Source organism: Heterodontus francisci, chromosome 13 (assembly GCF_036365525.1).
Source record: "Heterodontus francisci isolate sHetFra1 chromosome 13, sHetFra1.hap1, whole genome shotgun sequence".
NCBI lineage: Eukaryota > Metazoa > Chordata > Chondrichthyes > Heterodontiformes > Heterodontidae > Heterodontus > Heterodontus francisci.
The window spans coordinates 111,653,527-111,673,765 of record NC_090383.1 but is presented as its reverse complement, the minus strand read 5'-3'; the positions used below and the strand labels follow the sequence as shown (position 1 = coordinate 111,673,765).

The following is a 20,239-nucleotide window of genomic DNA, read 5'->3' as shown; positions in this document are numbered from 1 at the left end:
TTCCCTTCACTACCACCTACTTATCTCCACAATGCAGAAGACACAGAAATAATGCTTATGTGCAGCAGAGAATGTTCTGTGCTTGTGTTTTGTAGCTAATCATCACTGTTAAGACCAAGTGAGAATGGTATCTCGGGGACTGTTACTATCTTCACCTGGTCTTATTGTAACTGGGCTTAATTTTAAACACACACTGTGTTTTGAGCTCCCCCTTTGTGAATCTTTGTTCGCAACTTTCCAATTATAAGGCAAAGAAACCAACACACGAGGTTTTCTCAGGTTTAATGGAGAAAGATGAAATTTATTAAATCTTAAACTTAAACTCTAATTTGGTTCACGCCTACGGATATACGACAAGCCCACGCTATCATGCACATGCGATATACAAATGCAGATAGGGATAGAAAAGAGAAGAGGAAAATATAGTAGAGAGGGGTTTGAGGCAATATCAGAAGAGTCTCTGGTTTACAGTGCTTCGAGCTCACTTGATTGTAGGTAGTTTTGTTGTTTGTCGGGGCCCAGTGTTCCTTTTAAACCTTGTTCACGTAGGAGACTTTTCTCTCTTTGAGGTTCACATGTTTTCACAAGATTCAGTTCTGTGGGAAAGAGATGGAGGCAGGCGGAACAGGAGAGGGGGTAATTCTTGCTTCAGTTCCAGGATCACATGGCTTTCTGAGTTCAAAATCCCTTGTTGGATGTTCAAAACTCAACAGCCTGCTAGTCATGTGACTAAAACTAGTCTGACCACTTCTTCTGTGTTTGTGGATTCTGCTATCTTAGCAGGCAACCTGGAATGCTATCTCCCCCCATCTTCGACATCTGGTAATCAAACGTTCATTGTTGGTTGAATGAGTGAGGGCATGGCCCTTTGTCCCTTGATCCAACACGGTCTGTTACTATGCAAATGTCTTTCCAGTCAGGGGCTTGCAATTTTAAGTTTTAGTGTTCATGTGGCGAAATAATGTGTGCCTCGGTCTTGGTAGGTGGGGGGCTTGCCTGACAATCACCAAGACTGTCAGTTGTGGCTGTACAACAGATCAGGGGTAGCCTTAATCAAACAAGACAAGGTGCACTCCTGACCAGAATGGCAGGTGGCTAGTCTTAGGCCCATTCTGACTTTGTAACCTTTCTATTAGGGCCCATCCTTCTCACGCTGAACAAACATTATAAAAAAAAGTCTTGCATTTATATAGCGCCTTTCATGATCACAGAAAGTCGCAAACTGCTTTACAGCCAATGAAGTACTTGAGAAGTGTAGTCACTGTTGTAACGTAAGAAGCGCAGCAGCCAATTTGCGCACAGGAAGCTCCCAAAAACAGAAATGTGGTAATGACCAGATAATCCGCTATTTTGTTATGTTGATTGAGGAATACATAATGGCCAGGACAACCTACTCTTCTTTGAAATAGTGCCATGGGATCTTTTACATCCACCTGAGAGGGCAGACGGGGCCTCGGTTTAATGCTTCATCCGAAAGACGGCACCTCCGACAGTGCAGCACTCCCTCAGTTCTGCACTATAATTCCAGCCTTGATTTTTGTGCTCAAGCGATATGATGAAAGTGCTTAAAATTATGAAAGATGGGACAGGATAGAAAGGAACAGACTGATTCCATTGATTGAGACAGCACTGCCTCCTTACTGCACTAAAGTGTCAGCCTCATGCAGGGGTCAGCAATCTTCTTTACCTGAAGAGCCTTTGAAAAAAAATTTGCCTAAATTACAAAATATTGGGAGCCACAAGACGAAATTTCAGCATTTTTAAGCCAAATACTTGGCAAATTGTCAAGTGTCTCCGGTAGAATGCAAAATTTACGTATATAATAAATAAAATACATGTATTGAATTTCTGTATCAATAGAAAAAAAATTACAATTAAAATAGACCTAGCTCTGAATTATCATCCTTTTTGACTTTATTTACTATACTTTTGTCAGTAAAGTTATCTTTAAAACAAATCATAACTTAAACCGCGTGGAATTAAGTCAATTTTTTCGGCTATTGATTCTCATGATCAAAAACTAGTTTCTAATAGTACATTCAGAGTAATTTATTGTCTCAGCTTTATTAAAAATAATAATGGTTGCAACCATTAAACCTGGTCCTCAAGCCAAAGGCATTATCTATGGTGTAGTTATACCACTCAAACACGTTTATTTAGAGCATGATGATCTTTTTAATTACAATTATCAATTGAAACGATAAAGTGCAGCCTAATGATTAGCTTTTTAACCCCACAATAAAAACAATAATTTTTTTGAGTTCATTGTTTTAGATTTTTTTTTCATGGGATACAACTGGAAAGGGTTGGGAGCCACAAATGAGATGTTAAAAGACTGCACGCAGCTCCAGAGCCACAGTTGCCCCCCCACCCCACCGGCCTGGAGTATGCACGTAAAGCCCAGAATAGGCTTGAACCTTCAACCTGTTGACAGACAGGTGAGAGTGCAATTAACTACAGCAAACAGACACCTTTGTGCTAATTAGTCACCATCAGCAAAGGTTCCTGATCCTAATTGTTATCCAAGGATTCCTGCTGAAAAGTACATTTGTGTGGAGAGGTTTGAACTCTGCTATGACAGCCCCACATGCAAATACTTTTGTCAGTACTCATTCTCCAGCCACTCGCCTCAGAAAAGACCATGAGGTTCTGAAGAGTGTCTGGAACCTGTCGAATCATGTCTCTGCCCGAGTCAGGAGGAAAATATAGTGAATGGTACTAAAACAAAAGTAGAAAGCATAAAAAGGGGGAAGGAAAGTTTAACATACTTAGCAGGTTGTGTGTTTTTCTGGATCTGCATAGCTGCAGATTTGGCCTGTCTATAATCCCATGTTTTCAATGGAGCCTCTCCAGTATGTTTACCACTGATGTGGTGCAGTAGCCTACCAGTGGGAAGGTCTAAAACTGCTCCTTTTGAAATGCCCACAGTTATGCACTGATGTTTTATGGATATGGATATTTCAAACACGGCTGTGCTTCTCTAAACTCACCACTTGCAGTAGCACAATGTTTTCTCGCAAGGCCCCAATGCAGCCACAGAAGGTGATTAAAAACATAACGGCTCCAACCACAATCATAATTATCGCAGGATCAATTACAAAGGTATCCCGCACAGCGTCTGTAAGAAAACCAAAGGGGCAATCATTCCATGGACTTAATGGAATAGATCCTGACTTTGTACAAAATGGATGATGACATGTTGACAGTCTATTTTACATCTCTCCCCATTTCTACTTCCATTGACTTCAATAGAAATCGGGGGATGTGTAGTACCAGGGACACAGTCTCAGAGTAAGAGATTGGCAATCTAGGACTGAGATGAGGAAGAATTTCTTCACTCAGAAGGTGGTGAATCTTTGGAATTCTCTGCCCCAGAGGGCTGTTGAGGCGCAGTCATTGAGCATGTTCAAGACAAAGATTGATAGATTTCTAGATATTAAAAATATCAAGGGATATGGGAATAATGCAGGAAAATGGCGTTGAGGTAGAATATCAGCCGTGATCTAGTTGAATGGCTCGGAGGGCCGAATTGCCTACTCCTGCTTCTATTTCTTATGTTTCCTATGTTTCTTATGAATGTTAGGAAGGAAACCTAACCTCATTACCTCATATGGCCTATATGTGACTCTAGATAACTCTTAGCCGCCCTCTAAAGTGGTCTAGCAAGCCACTCAGTTGTACCACACCACATTAGGATGGGCAATAAATGCTGGCCTAGCTATCAATGCCCTCATCTCAAGAATTCATTTTTTAAATGTGGAAATTTCCCATTATAACCAAATATGTTTTGCTCCATATTTCTATGACATGGGCGGCACAGTGGTGCAGTGGTTAGCACCGCAGCCTCACAGCTCCAGGGACCCGGGTTCGATTCCGGGTACTGCCTGTGCGGAGTTTGCAAGTTCTCCCTGTGACCGTGTGGGTTTTCGCCGGGTGCTCCGGTTTCCTCCCACATGCCAAAGACTTGCAGGTTGATAGGTAAATGGGCCGTTGTAAATTGCCCCTAGTGTAGGTAGGTGGTAGGGAATATGGGATTAGTGTAGGGTTAGTATAAATGGGTGGTTCTTGGTCGGCACAGACTTGGTGGGCCGAAGGGCCTGTTTCAGTGCTGTATCTCTAAATAAATAAATAAATTCTAAATAAATTTATCTAACAACCCCCGACCACCCATGCAGGCCCATAGACAACTCCCACCAGAACTCCTGCCCGGTCACCCTTACTGAAATCCCTTCTTTCTCTCACTGGAATACTGTCTTTTATCAACATTGCTATTCCCCCTCCTTCCCCGATGCCTCTGACCTTTCTAAGGATCCTATAGCCAGGAATATTTAGACCACAATCATGCTCCAAATGTAGCCAGTATCTGTAATGGCTATTAAATCATATCCTTTAAGCTGAATTTGTGCTTCTAACTTATTTGTTTTATTTCATATGCTACATACATTTGTGAACATAACTCTTATTTGAGTAACTATTCCTATCCTGCCCAAATATCCTGCTAGTCTTTTTCTCACACTTTCAGTAGTAGGGCAATCAAAAAACCTGGAATCATTCAAGAAATAGTTGGATGGTGTTACATTTGGACTGTAGGTGTTTTTAGATGGATGTAATCCAATTTCAAGACTCTGATGTCAAACCCCTACCCTGCTATCCCAATTAATATAAAAAATCAAAATACAAAATAGTTGGGCATTGCTTCCTCACTTGGACTTCCATAATGGGTTGGAGGGTGCTTTTTTATGTATTTATGGTACTGTAAGGTGTGAATCTTTGAACCTCATGTAAGACATGCATTCGTTGGGAGACAGAGTTCCCTAAACTTAGGAGACACATGGAATCAGTATAACTGACCTTCACAGCAGAGATAATCTCCTTGCATCTAGCATGAATATTGAACTGCTATAAGTCATCTCCACTCCAGCAGTTTGTGCTCAGCTATATGCAAAACTGCTATATTTGACCTTCATTGAAGAGATGCTCTGTTTATGTTTAGAACATACACCCTACCACACTACCATTGCTGGTATAGGCGTAGAATACAGGAGTTGCTATGAAGTTTAGGAGTTATAGCTACTTGGAAATCCCAAGTTGCCCAATGCAGGGCTTTGGAGAATCTCTGAACCTATTGTCCATATCACAGAGTGAAGGGAAAGCTTCTCACCTACCTGTGGCTTTCTGAATCTTAGCATATACTCCAATGGCAACAATCACCAATGAGATGATCTGCAAGGCAATAAATAAAGAGATGGATGAACATCAAAGGTTAACATATCAGTCACCTCTGCTCACTTAACCAGAAGCACAGCAAATACTTATCAAAACCAGATTTTTTTTTGCAGCTTTCAAATGGTACTAGCAAAAGGCATGACAGGAGATGGTTGCATTGCACCAAGTGATTAATATAGCTTTAAAGTACAGATACTTAATTAACATGCCATGCAACATAGACAACATTGTGTAGCGAGAGCCACGCAGCACTGGAATAACTCCAAATCCACAGAAAAGTAAGCGATATCTGCAGCTCTCTGCCAAATCTGAATCTTGATATCCTGTAGCATGCAAAAAGAAATTAATCTTTCTGAACATAGCCCCAAATCCTTTCAGCTTTTGCTGCTGCTCCATATAGATAACACAGACGAATGGAGACATCTCTAGGAAATATAAAGAACTTCTCCCCTGCTTTCCTGGACAAACCAACCCTTACTATGGCAAAGTTCCACAGACACTGATTGCCCTGTGTAATCTATAGCATAGAAAGAGGCCAGTTGGCTCATCATGGCTGTCCCAGCTCTTTGAAGGAGCTCGCCAATTAGTTCTACTCCCCTATCCTTTCCCTGTTTGCCCTGCAAATTTTCCCCCTTCCAGTATTTGTCCAATTCACTTTTGAAAGTTATTATTAAAGCAACTATTGCCATCTTTTTAGAAAGTGGCTCAGTTGGTTGCACTGTTGCCTCTGACTTGAAAGGTTGTGGGTTCAAATCCCACTTTTGGACAAGCACAAGTGTCTTGGCTGATACCCTAGTGTGCTGCATTGTTAGAGGTGCTGTCTTTCAGATGAGATGTAAACTGAAGCCCTGTCTGCCCTCTCAGATGGATGTAAAATATCCCATGGCACTATTTTGTGGAAAAGCAGGGGCGTTCTCCCCAGTGTCTTGGCCAATGTTTATCCCTCAATCAACATCACAATTTATATGGTTGTTATTACATTGCTATTTGTGGGCTTGCTGTATGCAAATTAGATGCTACATCTTACCCTTCAAAAGTATTTCATTGGCTATAAAGTGCTACATAAATATATCTTTTTTTTAGTGCACATTACTGCAGCTGGGCTTTGACCAATGACTTAGAGTTTAGCATCACTTCTTTCCCACTGAACATTAAGGATACAATCTACTTTATGCCTCTGTTTGTAAAGCCAAAGATCCCGTACGCTTTTTCAACAGCCTTCTCAACTTGTCTTTTCTATCCTCCATTCTTTTCTCAAAGCTTGTCTCCCTTACACTTAGGATCAATACTGTTGTTTTTCTTTGTATCTCCTTGCTGCCTACACATCTTTTATGTAATGTGGTGTGCCTAACTTAACACAATGCTCCAAGTGTGGTCTTCCTAGTGCATTATAAAATCTTACTATAATCTCTGTAGGCTTGTATTCTACTGATCTGATTACACATCCCAAAATTCTATTATCTCTTTAAATTGCTTTTTCAGATTATCTAGATATTGAAAATGATGAGTCTATGACTCCCAGACCTTTTTCCACATTCACCTCTGTTGGATTATGATGTTCATTTGCTTTTCAAACTATTTTTCTATCCCCTCCTCTTGAAGGTGCTGACTCTATATGAGCATTGGCAGGCCTCCATTACCTCACCTAAGTGCACTTTCTGATCCGAAACCGTGAATGTTGAAAGACTAGTCAACTGTGCAGGCCATCACAGCTGAACCTGATTTTCTCTTAAACTGTTGTCTGCAGATGTGCACTTCCCAGGACAATGCACCCAGGTTGCTCTTGTGCACTTCCTGCTGGAGGTTCTAAGAACAGCAGTAGGAGCACTTGAAAGCAGGTTAATTCCCCACCGTCTTGGGTAGTAAATGACAATGGCCTCAGAAGACCTACGGAGGGTTGGGGAAACACATTCAACAGATATGGGAGACTGATGAATTAAGAGGGGCAACTGCTACGTTACTGTTTAATGACTTCTCTCCATGGTTAGCAACAACAAATTGCATTTATTTAGAGGCTTTAACATAGAAAATGTCTCAGAGTCCTTCACAGAAATAGAATGAACAAAATGGATGGAAAACCAAAGGCGATAATAGTAAGGATATCCAGACGGTTAGTCAAAGAGGTGAGTTTAAAAGGAAGGTCTTCAAGGAGCGGAAAGAGGTAAAGAGGTTTTGAGAGGAATTCCAATGTTATGTAATTGTAAGTAGGTATTTATGATAGAGAGGATATGACATCAGAAACTTTGCTCAGGGTTGAATCAAACACTGATCTTGCTAACAATCTGGTTTGACCCCAAACAGTTGCTGCAGATGGGGTGGAATTGGTGGCAAAGTTACGGAATTGTGGTAAAGGCTGAAGGAAAACGGGAATCAAAAATTTGCTATAAAGTGAGACTGGATTCTGATGGAGAATTAGGAGGTTTTCAACTGATTTCCTTTGTGTGGTTTTATGTATTACAAATGTTGTAAATTGCTGAACACTAAAGGATACTTTCTTCTTCCTGTTTTTCTTCTGCTTGCTTCCTAACTCTAAACTGACCTCTCTAGACTGCTTTGCCATGAATGCTCAACCTCATAGGCATCTCTGAGCAGAGGTTCCACATGCCTTGAATAACCAGATACTCCCTGCCTTTAAATACTACAGATGCTCACGCACTAACAAGTCCCTAGAAATGTGTATCCTTCACATCACATGCTGCTGTGTTTCCAAAGTACTTAATTTAAAAAGAAAATGTGTGCCTTCCAGAGGATACATCGTAATATTGGAAACTAGGGGTCGTACAGCAGAATTACATCCCATCAGAAGGTGTTACAGAAGAACACACTATTATTTTTGGTGGGAAACATAGGCATAGGTTTCCAATCTTCCCGGAATGACTGGGAGTTTCCTGGAATCAGGAGCTCCTATCCCGAGTGCTGCCTCCAATAGTTCAGAAGATCAGAGATCTAAAATTCTCACTGTAGTGCACCCCCCACCCACCCCTGTGACATTACTTTGAGAGAGCCTGAGCTGCGTGCAATGCAGTTGGAAGGAGGCTGGAGAGTCAGGCATTGGAGGGCTTGGGAATCACGGGTGCTGCCAATCAAGGAGTCTCGCTGAACTCACAGTGTAAACCCACTGTTGTGTTTATGCTTAAAGCAGCATTATATTTTGGAGCTGTAATCAGAGGTAAGAGCAGGAATGTGGATTAAATCACCAAAACTCATCCAGCAGGCTCTGCTCTCTGAACTCTCCAACTGGGCCAGGCTGGCAACTTTTAGCTTTTGGAGCAGATATTCTGCATTTTGCGAGCACTGCTCAGAATTGTCTAAAATGTATATCAGACACCAACAGGGTCGTCTTTTGATGTGTTACCCTGATATGACCTGGCAGTTCTCCCTGTAATACCCTGATATGCCCCTGGCGTCTCTGACAGCTCCGAAATGGGAGGAGGAGGAGGAGGTCTCTGAGGCGAGCAGTTCCTCGCTTCATCTGCTAACGTGAGGCCTCCTGGCTCTTGGAAGTCGTTGCACAACAGCTGTTGGCACAAAACCACAAGCAAAGATATTCAACGACAGGCTTTACAAGATAAATGTGATACTGTTGGTAGAAGTCAGTCGGCTACTTAGATGTCACATGATCTGGCATTGCATGGTTGAATATCATATGGTCAGAATGTCATGTGATCAAACCTCCAGGGATGACTTCACCCAGAGTTGGCAACCCTACATGGGTATGAGGATACACAGATAAATAGAACAGGACAGTCAGACAGAAGGGGCCCACGGGTTGACAGTGAGATATTCAGGCAGCCAGCTCAATCACTTTCATTCTCTGCTGAGTTGTAAGGTGGCATCTGGTGAAATCATAAAAGACTGAATACAAAACATGTGCACAACAAAAGCAAGACAGACTTGTGTTTCTATAGCACCTTCCATGACCTCAGGACATCCAAAAGCAGCAACAAAGTATTTTTGAAGTGTAGTGAAATTTAGGAATTACAACCATGAAGGTTAAGAATTATAACATAAAATTGCATAAAAGCAAGTGGCCAAAATATGCAGATTTTATGCATTGTAATAATGAAATATCAGAAACTGCAAGTGAAGATGTTTTTGTTGTGTGCAAAGTGGGAATATTTATCTGAGCATAAAGTTGATCCTGGCGATGCCCTGTTTGACAGTATGTGTTACAAAGATGGAGTTGAATTGCACACTGTAGATTTTACTGATTTTTTGATCTGTATGGGTCAGTAGGGCTAAACTGGGCCAGGTCCCTTTAAGCTGTTTAATTTGTATATTTTTTTCCAAAAATATACTTTATTATAAAATGTGTAAAGGTGCATGCATGTATGTAAATGCACAAAGTGTGATGAATAAGGTTGGTGAGATACAAACACAAATAGCATTATGCGAATATCATATAGTGGCAATACTGGAAACATGGCTTAAAAATGGTGAGGACTGGGTGATTAATATACAAGGATATAAAGACAGAGAAGGAAAAAAAAGGTGATGGGGTGGCAGTGCTGATTAGGAAAGGCATTGTAGTTTTGGAAAGGGGGATGTCCTTGAGTGGACAAGGACTGAATCCATTTGGTTAGAGTTGAGAAGCAAAAAGGGTATGATCACACTACTAGGGGTATTCTATAGGCCTCCAAATAGTGAGAGTGAGAGAGAGAGAGAGAGAGAGAGGAGCAAATCTGCAGGGAAATAACAGATGCACAAGAATTATAGAGTGGTGATATTGGGGGACTTTATTTACCCAAATATTGATTGGAATAATTTTAGAGTAAAGGGAAAGGAGGGAGAGGAATTTCTGAAATGTGTTCAGGAGAACTTCCTTGATCAGTACGTTCTCAGCCCAACTAGAAAGGAGGCTTTATTGGTCTGGTGCTGGGAAATGAGGTGGGCCAAGTGGACCAAGTGCCTGTGGTTGAGCACTTGGGTAAGAGTGATCATCGCATCATAAGGTTTAGACTTGTAATGTAAAAAAGCAAGGAACGATATAAGCTAGATAGTCTAGATTGGAAGAGGGCTAATTTCAATGCAATGCGAAGGGATCTAGCCAGGGTAAAATGGAACCAAAGACTGGCCAAACTGGAATGGAACAATGGATTATGTTTAAGGAAGAGATGCTTCAGGTACCGGCTAGGTACATTCCAACAAGGGTGGAAGGTAGGGGAACCAATAACAGAGCTCCTTGGATGACGAGGGAGATTGAGATTACGATGAAATGAAAAAAAGAGGGTGTATGAGGTATGTTAGGTGAATTCTTCAAGTGAGAATCAGACCAAATACAATAAGTTGAGAGGGGAGATGAAGAGGAAACTAAGGCTGGCAAAGAGAGAGTATGAGGCAGTCAACATAAAAGGGAATCCAAAAATCTTCTACCGGCATGTAAATAGCAGGTAGTAAGAGGTGGAGTGGGGCCTATATCCTTATATAAAGCAGACCAGTTTCTTAGCTGAACCAGTGAGTGAGGGGACGCAGTTGGGCAAGAGACAGTTGCCTGAGTGAGACGTTTGCCAGAGTGAATTTGGAAATTTGGTGCACGTGGGAATTTGGTGCAGAGGGGGAAAGAGAGGCTCCTTTTCCTATCTTTTTCAACCTCCAGCAGTTGGTGAGTCTTCTTACTCTGACTCCAAGATATGTGAGTGCAACTTTCCATTCCTTCAGCTTGAATGATTAACTATCTGACAAAAAAGATTGTACGGAGATGGCAGGGCTGATGTTGTGCTGCAGCTGCAGCATGTGGAAACTGTGGAATGCACTGCAATCCCGGACAACCATGTCTGCAGTCAGTGTCTGCAGCTTGCACGACTTCAGCTCAAAACTGCTGAGCTGGAGACTGAATTGCAGATATTGCAGAGCATCAGGGAGGGGGAGAGTTACCTGGATACTTTGTTCCAGGAGGCAGTCACACCTCTTAGAGCAAGGAGGTCATTAGAGATGGCCAATGATCAGGGACAGGAGGGTGTGACCGTGACTGAGGCAAGTAGGGGGAATCAGCATGTAGTGATGGAGGAGCCTCAGCCTCTGACCTTGTCCAACATGTACGAGGTCCTTGCTACCTGTGTGGATGAAGAGAAGGACTGCAAGGTGGATGAGCGGACTGACCATGGCACCATGGTGAAAGATGTCATTCCAGTGGGGGGAGTGAAGAGGAATGTGGTAGTGATAGGAGACAGTATAGTCAGGGGGATAGATACTGTTCTCTACAGCCGTGATCAGGAGCTCCAACAGCTGTGTTGCCTGCCCGGTGCCAAGGTTAAGGACATCTCCTCGCGGCTGGAGAGGAACCTGGAGTGGGAGGGGGAGGATCCAGTTGTCGTGGGAACTAATGACGTAGGTAGAACCAGAAATGATGTTCTGCTTAGAGAATTTGAGGAGTTAAGGTCCAAACTAAAACACAGAACACCAAAGGTCATCATCTCTGGATTGCTACCTGAGCCACAGGCAAATTGGCACAGGATCAAGCAGATTGGAGTACTAAACGTGTGGCTCAAATAGTGGTTGGGAAGAAGGGGTTCGATTCTTGGGGCACTGGCGTCAGCACTCAGGGAAGAGGGAGCTATTCCGTTGGGATGGGCTTCACTTGAACCGGGCTGGAACTGGTGTCCTGGCCAATCGCATAACTAGGGCTGTGGACAGGGCTTTAAACTAACAGGGGGTTTGGGTAAAGGGAAATTTAGAAAGCCAAAGAGAGAGATCAGGGCATTGGAGCAGGATAGTGATGTGGGTAACTCCCAACAGAATGGGACAGGAAGGGACAGAGAGTTAAACAAAAATTGTGCAAATAAGGTCATTGCAAGGAATAGAGGTAAAAAAATGAAATTGAAGTTCCTTTAGCTGAATGCACGAAGCATCTGTAATAGGACAGATGAACTAGTGGCACGAATAGAGGTAAATGATCTAGATCTAATTGCCAATACCGAGACATGGTTACGAGGAGATCAAGGTTGGGAAATAAATATTCCAGGGTACACAATATTTCGGACAGACAGACAGAATGGCAAAGGAGGAGGGATAGCCCTGATTTGGAAAAGCTGGAGTTCTCCCTGGAGCAAAGGAGTTTGAGGGGAGATTTGATAGAGGTGTACAGGATTATGACAGGCTTAGATAAGTTGGACAAGAAAAAACTATCCCCACTAACTGATAGTACAAGGACTAGGGGACACAGATTGAAGGTTTTGGGCAAAAGATGCAGGGGGGATGTGAGGAGGAACTTTTCTACGCAGCGGGTGGTAATGACCTGCAACTCGCTGCCCACGAGAGTGGTGGAAGTGGAGACAATCAAGGATTTCAAAAGGAAATTGGATGGGAACGTGAAGGAAATAAACCTGCTGGGCTATGGGGATCGAGCGGGGAGTAAAACTGACTGGATTGCTCTGCGAAGAGCTGGCATGGACTCAATGGGCTGAATGGCCCTCTTCTATGCTGTATATGACTCTATGGTATTACAATACAATTCACATGTGACAGTACATAAAGTACATTAGAGACAAATTTGCTTCAATGGTCCTCTAAGGCGCCTGACCCCTTCTATAACACAGATTACATCCACATTTACATTTCATTTAAACATTTTCTGAAGCATATGATTACTTGTGGTCATTGCAAGATAGAATTAATGGGGTAAACTGGACAATCTGAAGGTATAGTTACGTCATTGAGTATGAACACGGTCTCATAATCTCATAATCATGGAGCCTGCTTGCTATTGTTAAGATCTCAGTGAGACCGTTAACGTTAAAATACAAGATATGAACCACCAGACCAATGTAAAGAATTACACAACAAGATTTCACGTTTTAGGACTTTTATTCTAACAACTAAACTAAAATAAATCCCTATTAACTAAATAGTACTTTGTAAGTAGCTGATACCGTAACAAAGAAAGTTTTTTATTACTTATTAAAATACTTGGAAACTTCACATCACACTTATACTTTACATAGTCCTCTTTGATGGCGAAATCCTTTGTGGTTAAAAATCCCAAATTCCTCCCAGTTGTAATCTCCCAGACCCTTTCAAAAATCAATGTCCTCTTCACTTACTTCTCTGAGCACTTCCAACCTGGTTGTCATGAACAAGGTGATTACTGGTGATTCTGCTGGTCTTCGACTTCTCTGCAAGCTTCAGCTTTCAAAACAGATTCACGTCTTCACAGCCTTTTAATGTATCAGGCTTCTGAGAGCAGGTTCTCCCTCTCTCTCAAGGCCGCCACCGCTGGTTGTCTTCCTTACAGCCTTCTCTGAGGCTGCAACCACTGGTTCACTTCTGACAGCCAGTCTGCCTTCAGAAAATCTGTTAAATTTATCCAGACTCAAAAGGCAACAGATTATTGTCCTGTTCCAATATGCAAAGTCCAAAAGTCTGGTTCCACAGAACCACCTGGGTCTTCCATTGTTCCCAGGTGTTAACAGGTGCTTGGTACATTTGTATCTTCAGAATCACTGACTCCTTGTTTATGATCCAAAAGTCTGGGAGGGTGAAACCCATTGTTTTTCAGGTGTTACCCCTGTAGTTTCTGTTTTTTCCAAAAAGGTCATTGATCTGTGTTCTCTGTTGCCCTGGCAACCAAGATTTCTGTTTTGTCCTTTAGCAAAGAGGATGTGAAGTCACCTGACCTTCCAGACTCCATCTTAAATGTTTAAAAACCACAACTTTTAAAAACATAATCATGTTACAAAATTCAGCGTTCATAACACTACCTTTAATGATGGACTGTAGGTTATATAAATGATGTATGAAATGCTGTGCAAACAGTAATGAACGCAGCAAGGGCAGTTTTTGCAGAATCGCCAATCAGTCTTCATTCAGCTCGGAATGCAAAGCAGTCACTATCAGTCACAAAAAGAATGAGATTAGCGTAGATAAAACATTTTCACAGTCTAATTAACATGGCACTAAAGCAAAAAAAAACCCAGAAACAACTGCGAGCAGTGCTCAGTTTTAAAAATTAAATCCCTCATTCTCCAGTTGTTTCCTCGTGCTGATGTGCAAGAACACTCATTCAGACATTTTGGGGAGAACTTTAACTCTAGAAAATGGGCGGGTTTGGTTTGGGTGGGGGAGGTGGTGGGTGGTGGTTAGACGGTTAAAAGTCTGAATCCCGACCCCAACCTGCCTACCTGGTTTTAACAGTAGCCGGGCAACCAAACAGCTCCAAGGCGGCAAGTTGGCACTTTAAATATTATAATGAGGCTGCACGCCTCATTTGTAGTCACCATTTGAAGTTTAACTCTGGACATCCAGGTTTGCCAGTTCCTTTCCACCCATTTATGGGATCCAGCCTGTCTGCCTGACCAACTCACCGCGATCAGATCCCCGCCTCCCCGACTCTTCTGATCTGCCCTGAAGCTCCCCACAAGGCCTCCCATCTCCCCTCAACCTCCCGCAACCCGTAATGTAAGATCCTAAGGACATGTCCCTCTTGCACACTGCCTGGGTTATGTGGGGAACAGTGCTGTGTTTTGACACTGTTTACATGATAGTGTCACGTGTTTGTGAACAAAACAAAAACGCCACGTGCTGCCACATGTTCACTCTCGATCTCTCTCTTAAGCAGCACTCTATTGCAAAGCTGTCCTGTTCTGCAGTTTAATTTCATCCTCTCCCTCATCCGACACTTTATAAATAAACTTTTTTTTTATCTTGCTTTCAGGTATGAAGGATTGCAAATGCTGCAAGTTGGGAGAGAGGTTAGAGTGAGTGAGGGGAGCACAGAAATTGAGACAACCCATGTCACATTGGCAGTTCTTAATGAAAAGATCTACAGAGGGTCAGAGGCCAGAGGGAGGGGTCCATGTGGAGGGTACCAATACCCTTCTGGATCCTCCTGCCACTTCACTTCCCTCTGAGCCCATCCCTTCTTCAAATCTCACCCCTTGCCTTGCATTCACCGTCTCTGACTCTGAATAATCAGCCCTTGGCAAAGGCCTCAGCTTCATCCCCTTACGCATCCACCTCAATGAACTTTGACCTTGGCATGATGCTGAACGCTTCTTCTGCTGCCTCCACCACTTCTTTGGCCAGGGGTCTTCTCTCCACAGCGGATCCTTTTACTCATCTTCAGTATTCTCCCTCCACCTGGACCCCTCCCTCTTACCCTCACTAGATCTTTTCATTGGGAACTGCTGGTGTGACATCGGTCGTCTCAATTTCTCTGCTCCCCTCACTCACTCTAACCTATCTCCCTCTGAATTTGCAACATTCTCAGGTCCAACCCTAATATCAAACCTGCTGACAAGGGAGTACCCAACGCTACCTAGCAGAGTCCGAATGCCAACTCTCTGATACTTCTTCCTACCTCCCTCGGACCATGGCCCCAACACCGAACATCAAGCTATTGTCTCCAGGATTGGCACTGACCTCATCTCCTCTGCATAACTTCCCTCCACAGCCCCAAACTCATAGTCCCCCAAATCCAAACAACCCGCTTCTACCTCCTTCCCAAAATCCACAAACAGAACTGCCTGGATAGACCCATCGATTCGGCCTGTTCCTGTGCACTGAATGGTTTTCTTCCTATCTCAACTCTATCTTTCCTCCCTTTGTGTAGTCTCTTTGCACCTACATTTTTGACTCTTCCAATGCCCTCTGTCACTTCAACAGTTTCCAGTTTCCTGGCCCTCACGTCTCCTTTTCAACATGTACGTCCATCCCCCACCAGGATGGTTTGAGGGCCCTCCACTTTCCATGAACAGAAGCCCAACCAGTCCCCATCCACCACCACCCTCCTGCGCCTGGCTGAACTTGTTCTCACATTGACAACTTCTCCTTCAACTCCACTCGCTTCCTCCAAATAAAAGGTGTTGCTATGGATACCTGCATGGGTCCTAGCTATGCCTGCCTTTATGTGGGACATGTGGAACATTCTTTGTTCCAGTTCTACTCAGGGCCCCTCCCTCACCTCTTTTTCCAGTACACTGATGACTGCATTGGTGTCATTTCCTGCTCTCGCCCTGAACTGAAAAATTTCATTGACTACGCTTCCAATTTCCACTCTTCCCTCACCTTCACATGGTCATTTCTGACTCTTGCCTTCCCTTCCTTGACATCTCTGGGGATAGGTTACCAATCAGCCCACTGACTCCCACAGCTACCTTGACTACACCTCCACACACCCCTATTCCTGTAAGGTGGATGATCTGTTGAATACAGAGGCTGGTGGGGTGGAAGGTGAGGACAAGAAGAATCCTATCATGGGTCTGGGAGGGAGGGGAACGAGATGAGGACAGAAGTGCAGGAAACGGTCAGACACGGTTGAGGGCCCTGTCAACCACAGTGGGGGGAATCCTCGGTTGAGGAAAAAGGAAGACATATAACTTTACTTGTCCCATTATCACACACTTTGGCTTTGCACCATGCAGCCTTTTGTCACTGAATCTCTACTGCCCGCTGCCCTATCACAGTCCTTCCCTTTGTTCTTTTTCCCACCCTCCCCCCATTTCACTTGCTTAAAACCTATTACACTTCTAACGTTTCCCAGTTCTGATAAAAGGTCACAGACCTGAAATGTTAACTCTGTTTCTCTCTCCCCAGAAGCTGTCCACATAACCAGCTGAGTATTTCCAGCATTTTCTGTTTTTATTTCAGATTTCCAGCATCTGCAGTATTTTACTTTTGTAAAACAAAAATGAGTTGTAAAACAGTGAAACAATATTTTCATTTACAGAGCACCTTTCATGTCTTAAGGTGTTTCACAAACTGTTTTTTGAGCAGCAGTGATTGTTGTGTGAGCAAACATGACAGGCTTTCTGTGCTAGCAAAATGAGTAATACCAGCTGATTTGTTTATGGTGGAGGAAGGAATGTCAGACGGGACACTGAGGGAACTCCCTACGCCTCTTCGAGTAATGCCACAGAATCCTTAATGTCCATCAGAGCAGATGTTTGAAGGATTGTATTTCCAAACGTCAGCTGTGAAGACTCGCAGATTGCTGTGAAAAGATTCTCCTCAATAGCGAAAGCAGTTTGAGATCTCAGAGGCAGTTTCTCTTTAGAAAGAATGTGCAGTCTCTGTTTCATATTCGCTTATTTTCTGTCGTGCTAGTCCAACTGTGAAATGGTTCATCAGATCTAAGATTGATCTTCCTTCATGCTGTTTGACTGTGTTTGTTTTTAGTAACAAATGGTTGTCTCCAATGGTATGGAGTGGGATTCAAGAATGTATGTGTGACATAATCAATGGGTTATGGCAGTATGGTGGGGGCGTGAAATTGAAACCAACATGGCTGTAATGCCACATGTAGATGAGTTTTCAGCTCTATTTGTGCATTTCAATACGCAGCCAAAATCTTAACGAAATGGTCTGTCAATGGAGGACCCTGTCAGTCTCATTTTAGGGTTTGAGCTTCAAACATTCAGTGCATACAACATTGGAGGGGAAATTCCTCTGTGCATCAAACACACCTATATCCATATACATAGAATTGGCACATTGGGATAAATGCAAGGCAAAGAGGGATTTTTTTCTCGTAGATACAGTGGGGTCTGTCCTGCCTGAATACACACCCCAGATCTGGAACAAACCTTGTTCACATAAACTCACTTCTAGAACTGTCTCTATTTTTGCACTAAATTTGATGATATTGGGTGCCGAAAAGGGAAACAATGATTTTAATTTATATAACGTCTTTAACGTTGTAAAACGTTCCATGACATTTCATAGGGGCGTAGTCATCCAAAATATTTAATTCCCCAGTATAAAATATTATCAGTATGTCAGAGGAACCCACACCAATGGTTAGTGTTTAGTCATTTAATAACTCACCACACTGGACGCAGCAAAGGCTACAGGCCCTGACAACATCCAGGCTTGGCTCCAGAACTAGACGTTCCCCTAGCAAAGCTGTTCCAATACAGCAACCACACTGGCAATGTGGTTAACTCTTAAATGCCCTCTGAAATGGCCTAGCAAGCCACTCAGTTGTACCGAACCGCCACAAAGTCTAGAAAAAGGAATGAAACTGGATGGACCACCCGGCATTGACTTAGACACCGGAAACGACAACGGCAAACACAGCCCTGTCGACCCTGCAAAGTCCTCCTTACTAACATCTGGGGGCTTGTGCCAAAGTTGGGAGAGCTGTCCCACAGACTAGTCAAGCAACAGCCTGACATAGTCATACTCACGGAATCATACCTTACAGTCAATGTCCCAGACACTGCAATCACCATCGTCGGGTATGTCCTGTCCCACCGGCAGGACAGGCCCAGCAGAGGTGACGGGACAGTGGTATACAGTAGGGAGGGAGTTGCCCTGGGAGCCCTCAACATCGACTCCGGACCCCATGAAGTCTCATGGCATCAGGTCAAGCATGGGCAAGGTAACCTCCGACTGATTACCACCTACCGCCCTCCCTCAGCTGATGACTCAGTACTCCACCATGTTGAACACCACTTGGAGGAAGCACTGAGGGTGGCAAGGGCACAAAATGTACTCTGGGTGGGGGACTTCAATGTCCATCACCAAGAGTGGCTCGGTAGCACCACTACTGACCTAGCTGGCCGAGTCCGAAAGGAATAGCTGCTGGACTGGGTCTGCGGCAGGTGGTGGGGGAACCAACACGAGGGAAAAACATACTTGACCTCATCCTCACCAATGTGCCTGACGAAGATGCTTCTGTCCATGACTGTATTGGTAGGAGTGACCACTGCACAGTCCTTCTGGAGACGAAGTCCCGCCTTCACATTGAGGATACCGTCCATCGTGTTGTGTGACACTATCACAGTGCTAAATGGGATAGATTTCGAACAGATCTAGCAATGCAAAACTGGGTATCCATGAGGCGCTGTGGGCCATCAGCAGCAGCAGAATTGTACTCAACCACAATCTGTAACCTCATGGCCTGGCATATCCCCCACTCTACCATTACCATCAAGCCAGGAGACCAACCCTGGTTCAATGAAGAGTGCAGTAGGGAATGCCAGGAGCAGCACCAGGCATACCTCAAAATGAGGTGTCAACCTGGTGAAGCTACAACACAGGACTATCTGCGTGCCAAACTGCGTAAGCAGCATGCGATAGACAGAGCTAAGCGATCCCATAACCAACGGATCAGATCTAAGCTCTGCAGTCCTGCCACATCCAGCCATGAATGGTGGTGGACAATTAAACAACTAACTGGAGGAGGTGGCTCCACAAATATCCCCATCCTCAATGATGGGGGAGCCCAGCACATCAGTGCGAAAGATAAGGCAGAAGCATTTGCAACAATCTTCAGCCAGAAGTGCTGAGTTGATGATCCATCTCGGCCTCCTTCTGAAGTCCCCAGCATCACAGATGCCAGACTTCAGCCAATTCGATTCACTCCGCGTGATATCAAGAAACGACTGAAGGCATTGGATACTGCAAAAGCTATGGGCCCTGACAATATTCCGGCAATAGTACTGAAGAACTTGCCGCGACCCTAGCCAAGCTGTTCCAGTACAGCTACAACACTGGCATCTACCCTGCAATGTGGAAAATTGCCCAGGTATGTCCTGTACACAAAAAGCAGGACAGGTCCAACACGGCCAATTACCACCCCATCAGCCTACTCTCAATCATCAGTAAAATGATGGAAGGTGTCATCAACAGTGCCATCAAGCAGCACTTGCTTAGCAATAACCTGCTCAGTGACGCTCAGTTTGGGTTCCGCCAGGGCCACTTAGCTCCTGACCTCATTACAGCCTTGGTTCAAACATGGACAAAAGAGCTGAACTCAAGAGGTGAGGTGAGAGTGACTGCCCTTGACATCAAGGCAGCATTTGACCGAGTATGGCATCAAGGAGCCCTAGCAAAACTGAGGTCAATGGGAATCAGGGGGAAAACCCTCCACTGGCTGAAGTCATACCTAGCGCAAAAGAAAATGGTTGTGGTTGTTGGAGGTCAATCATCTGAGCTCCAGGACATCACTGCCGGAGTTCCTCAGGGTAGTGTCCTGGGCCCAACCATCTTCAGCTGCTTCATCAATGACCTTCCTTCAATCATAAGGTCAGAAGTGGGGATGTTTGCTGTTGATTGCACAATGTTCAGCACCATT

General features: G+C 43.8%; 1 protein-coding gene across 1 annotated transcript in view; it reads right to left on the bottom strand.

Moving 5' to 3' along the window:
• tspan33b (tetraspanin 33b) overlaps positions 1 to 20,239 on the bottom strand; it is a 49,246-nt gene that overhangs the window by 20,952 nt on the left and 8,055 nt on the right. Inside the window, exons 2-3 of the mRNA XM_068044164.1 lie at positions 5,166 to 5,223; positions 2,991 to 3,118 (exon numbers count right to left, since the gene is read on the bottom strand). Of these exons, the coding sequence (XP_067900265.1) occupies positions 2,991 to 3,118; positions 5,166 to 5,223 (186 nt within the window). The remainder of the gene's footprint in view (positions 1 to 2,990; positions 3,119 to 5,165; positions 5,224 to 20,239) is intronic.